We start from the raw sequence: 4,498 nt of genomic DNA, 5'->3' as shown, positions 1-4,498 counted from the left end.
CTTATGTTGTTCAGACAAAAATTCTAAACGTATACAATGCCAATGCAAAATAGTACATTTTGGGGTTTAGTGTAATTGTTAAAATGCATTACTTATGCTGGACGCACAAGTTCACTTACAAACAACAACAAAGTCGACAATCATTGCAAAAAATGTCTGCACGTGAAACTAAAAATTAAAAACAGTTTAATCTTATGAGTGGCTTAAACCAAGGGTGAACTCCAGTGTTTTAAGTTATAGACTCAATGACTCTCTTATTGTATACATATTCATTAACTGGTATGAAACAATCTGCACATTTCCGCATCACAAATCGGTAATATTAAAAAGAGTGTACGCCTAAATATGACTGTTATTCTGAAAAAACAACAAAAAATACGATTCAGAGAAGGCACCAAGTTAATTTGTGTAGCATCAGTTTAAACATAGCCAAACGAAGAACACACGTGTGTTCAATGGCATTTCTTTTTGGATATACTTATTTGGCCAAATATTATCTCAAGGATAGTATTTTAAATCTGAAATAAGACCTGTGTGAATTAATAGCGAAAACACTCTTCGTCAGTCTCGGAAAAAGCAGTGGCTTTTGTTTAAGTTGTTTGCACACGCTGTGTTTACGGCGCATATTTTTCCCCCCAACTGAAAAGGTCACGGGATCAAAAACGTTCAGCTAGCCTCCACTCGGCGTTTTTTCCAAAAATCAACTCCTCGTCTGCACAGTATTAAGTCCATAGCACACAACAACGCCTGATTGAAGATGCATCTCATAAAACGTACCCAACCGACCAGACGCTTCCATCACCTAAAGCTCATGAAAATTACATTAACATATTATTTCAAGTGACTCTGCATTTGAAATATAAATCTGAGCTATCGTGTGCAACAAAAACAACCACGTTATTCCATTCTAACAAATTTATTGTTCTCAATTATCTCTGAACGGATCACTAATGAAATTAAATTACAATCAAATAATCACATCAAAATATACCCTTATTACCTACCAACTGTCCATGTCATCTCATGTTGAGTTGTGCTCCTTTGAAAACAATAATAATACAAAAAATTAAGCGAATGAAGACAACAACCAAAAACGGGAAAGGAAAACATCTTATAACAAGTTCTGGGGAAAAATAAATTACCGTTTGCAACAGTCCATAATTATTCCGAATAAAATATTAAAACAAGTCATTTTGATGAAAAATATAAAGTAAATAACTCAGATCAGTATCTGATCTAATGAATCTATATTTCCGGCTTTACAGAGTCTTTATTAAAACCTACCAAAGAATACTGCTTGGAAATGGCAGCATAATCATAGTAACATCCACAGCACCCATTCAGTCACGCTTGGCAATGGATTTTCAGAGAGCGAAAAAAATTCAGATAAGTGCAGCTGTATATAGTCAGTCATTTAAATTTATTTTTATTATTTTTTCTTCTTTTCTTTAAAAATTCAACTTATGGGAGTCGGTCCACAAAATGAAATACTCAAAAAAATCGATCTTTGAGATCTTGGTGGTGGAAGAAGGGCGAAGGGGCAGAGCAGTCCTGATATTATTATTTTTATTTTGGGGTGGAGGGGAGGGGAAGGTTCAAGAACCCCAATTCAGTTTTTTTCTTTTTTTTTCTTTTTTTTGAAATATCGAGCCATGCAATCCTCCTCGAAAAAAAAAAGATTCATCGATTTCTCTTCTCTTGTTGATGTCGCGTTTTCTTTCTTTGTTTGCTTTGGACAGTCCCTTTTTGTTTACTGCGTAAATACAGCTTCCTTTTCCTCACGACAAAAAAAAAAATCAAATGGAGGGACGGCAGAGGAGGAAATAGAAAGATACTGATTTTTTTTACACTTGGTTTTTGTTTTCGTGTTGATGTTGTTAGTGCGCCAAAATTACCTGATGGAACGAACTTGTAGTTGTCACCCTCTGGTCGTTTGCGTCACTGGGCCCAGTTAAACTTGCATCTTTTAAGTAATCTACTACAAAATGTCCCTGAAAGAAAGAGCAGACAGAGCCTTTTAGGTTAAGACATTTGAGGGCCTGGGTGCAGGTTAGCGGTGCGTTTCTGGGAGGGGGGTTCTGGAGAGGTGCTGTTTTTTCTGGTAAAAAATATAAAACACACCTGCAGTCGTATTCATATTCCATCACAATCACAGTATCAAAAATCATTTTTGCTATCTTGTTGATAGTCTTTTTTGTCCTATCAGATTAATTATATATAAAACATTTTAGGCTTGTTTACAGTTCTATGTTTCACTGAACATTCGTTTGCAGTCCATGGCGGGGGGCGGCGTATCTGCACTCACGTTGCCGACCTGCGAGTACACATCCTCCGGCGTCTGCGGCACTCCCGGGGGCGTCATTCTTTTCTCTTTCTGCCTCCGATTGCAAAACCAGACTCGAACCACCTCTTTCTCCAGCTGCAAGCTGTCCGCAAGAGATGTGATCTCCTGCGCCGAGGGTTTTGGACATTTCAAGAAGTGACTTTCCAAAGCTCCCTTGACGCTGACTTCGATCGAGGTGCGCTTCTTTCGCTTCCTGCCTTGCGCCGCTATCTTGTCGATGCTGGTCGGACTCCCGGTGGACGAATCCGCCTCCTCCAGCCATTTGTTTAATAATGGCTTCAGCTTGCACATGTTTTTGAAGCTCAGCTGGAGAGCCTCGAACCTACAGATCGTGGTCTGCGAGAAGACGTTCCCATAGAGGGTTCCCAACGCCAAGCCGACGTCAGCCTGGGTGAAGCCCAGCTTGATCCGCCTCTGCTTGAACTGCTTGGCGAACTGCTCCAGGTCGTCCGACGTCGGCGTGTCCTCGTCGGAATGCGGGTCGTGGCCGCTCACTCCGCCGTGGTGCGGCTGCTGGTGGTGCTGATGCTGGTGGTGGTGATGGTGGTGGTGGCTTCCGTGGTCGAGCTCCGGCGTGTCCCCTCGCACCAGACCAGGGTGCACCAAGCTCTGATTCCCCGGGGGACTCAGCATCCCGTTCACCGTGAAACCTCCTGGCTGGGAGTAAATCAGCGACTGCTGCTGCTGTCCGCCAGCTATGGAGGGGATGTGAGCGGCCGTGGTACCACCCCAAGCCCCTGGATGAGTCTGGTGCGACCCTAGATGCGGGGGCCGGTGGTGCAGCGCCGTGCCCGTGTGTAGATCGTCCCTGCCCGAATTGTTTTTGACGTCCTGCTGCTGAGGGCTGCCCGTCATTCCGACAGGGCTCGACGACCAGGGCGATCCGGCTTCTGCCGCTGCCACTGCGGCCGCAGCTGCAGCGGCGGCGGCGTGAGGCAGCGACGTAACCCACTGATGTGCATGGCTCAGCATATGACCCCCGTTGCTCGCCGCCATGGCTCCCTGCATAAAGTCGCTCTGTACCATCTTTACAGTGGGATCCCCTCTGTACCCGCCGGACACCGAAGTAGCGACAGCGCTGCCCGGCTGCATACCACCGCCTCCAGAGTCTGAATGCACGATCGAGCCTGACGATAGAATACTACTGCTGGGTAGATAGGGATTGGAAGCCGCTGTGGCCATTCCGTTAACCCTTATGAATATGTCCGTTGATTAACCCCCTCCCTCTTTTATATAACTTTTTTTCCTCAAGCAGGCAAATTCTATTCCATGAATTATTCAAACTTTAAAAGTCGGGGTAGTATTTGGCTTATACCATCGATTTCCGTTGAAAGACAAAAAGTAGGAGAAAATTAAACAGAATCCGTCAAAATCCAATATTCTCGTGTTTACAATATTCATATAGCCTATTTTAAAGCAACATGAATGACTACTAATCGGCAAAACAATAAATACAATGTATTTAAAATGCAACACTTAGAAGCCCTTTGGAATCCCGTGCAGTCATTTGCGATATTTGGTAAACCTGTAAATCGAAATTTGGATTAAAAAAAAAGTTTCGCCCCCTGCAAACTTCTGGTGGCTGTGCACCTTTTGTACTTTCGCTGTGAAAAACGCAATCCTTTTTAAAATTCCCTCTTGTGGAGTGAAAAAAAATATCGGCGAATGAACCTTGCCTCTTGCAATTTAGCCGCTGAGGTTTTTTCCTTGGTGTAGTTTGTTTGCTTTAGCCGTTTCTTTTATACTGCTGTGGACTCTTTCTCTTTGTTCTGTTTTGATGTACTTAAACCTGCAAAACCTCTAACTCCAGTTGAAGTACAACCCGGTATTACAGTGCACGACGGTGGTTGCAAGCTTTCTCTCTCATTCGCTCGCTTGCTCGCCCCTCTCTCTCCTTCTCTCTCTCTCCCTCCCTCTCGCTCACTCCCTGCCTCTCTCTCTCTCTCTCTCTCTCTCTCTCTTTCTCTCCTTCTGACAGCTCTCTTCGTCCCTCCCTCAGAGCTCGGGGACATACGAATGTTTACCCTTTGCCAAGCGTGCGACCCCCCCCTCACCCCCCCTCCCAGAAAAAAAAAACTAGGAAGTGGAATGCAAGGCTCCCATTGATTGGATAACTGTAGCGCGAGTGGCAGGTCCCGTAAACGTAGCTTCTGG

General features: G+C 44.1%; 1 protein-coding gene across 1 annotated transcript; it reads right to left on the bottom strand.

Moving 5' to 3' along the window:
* Positions 1-1,258: 1,258 nt before the first annotated feature.
* Positions 1,259-4,256, bottom strand: LOC118785680 (POU domain, class 3, transcription factor 3-B-like). Its single transcript, XM_036540531.1, has 2 exons — positions 2,306-4,256; positions 1,259-1,991 (listed from the first exon to the last, which is right to left on the bottom strand). The coding sequence occupies exons 1-2, from the start codon at positions 3,524-3,526 to the stop codon at positions 1,878-1,880; spliced, it is 1,335 nt and encodes a 444-aa protein (XP_036396424.1). The 5' UTR covers positions 3,527-4,256; the 3' UTR covers positions 1,259-1,877.
* Positions 4,257-4,498: the final 242 nt, after the last annotated feature.

Source organism: Megalops cyprinoides, chromosome 11, assembly GCF_013368585.1.
Source record: "Megalops cyprinoides isolate fMegCyp1 chromosome 11, fMegCyp1.pri, whole genome shotgun sequence".
Lineage (NCBI taxonomy): Eukaryota > Metazoa > Chordata > Actinopteri > Elopiformes > Megalopidae > Megalops > Megalops cyprinoides.
This window is presented reverse-complemented; position numbering and strand designations above follow the sequence as displayed.

Bases quoted from the DNA above. Each gene is read 5' to 3' on its own strand.
- LOC118785680 (XM_036540531.1), bottom strand. From the start codon at position 3,526: ATGGCCACAGCGGCTTCCAATCCCTATCTACCCAGCAGTAGTATTCTA. The intron at 1,992-2,305 runs GTGAGTGCAGAT...TCTTTCTTTCAG, and splicing joins TGTACTCGCAGGTCGGCAAC to GGACATTTTGTAGTAGATTA.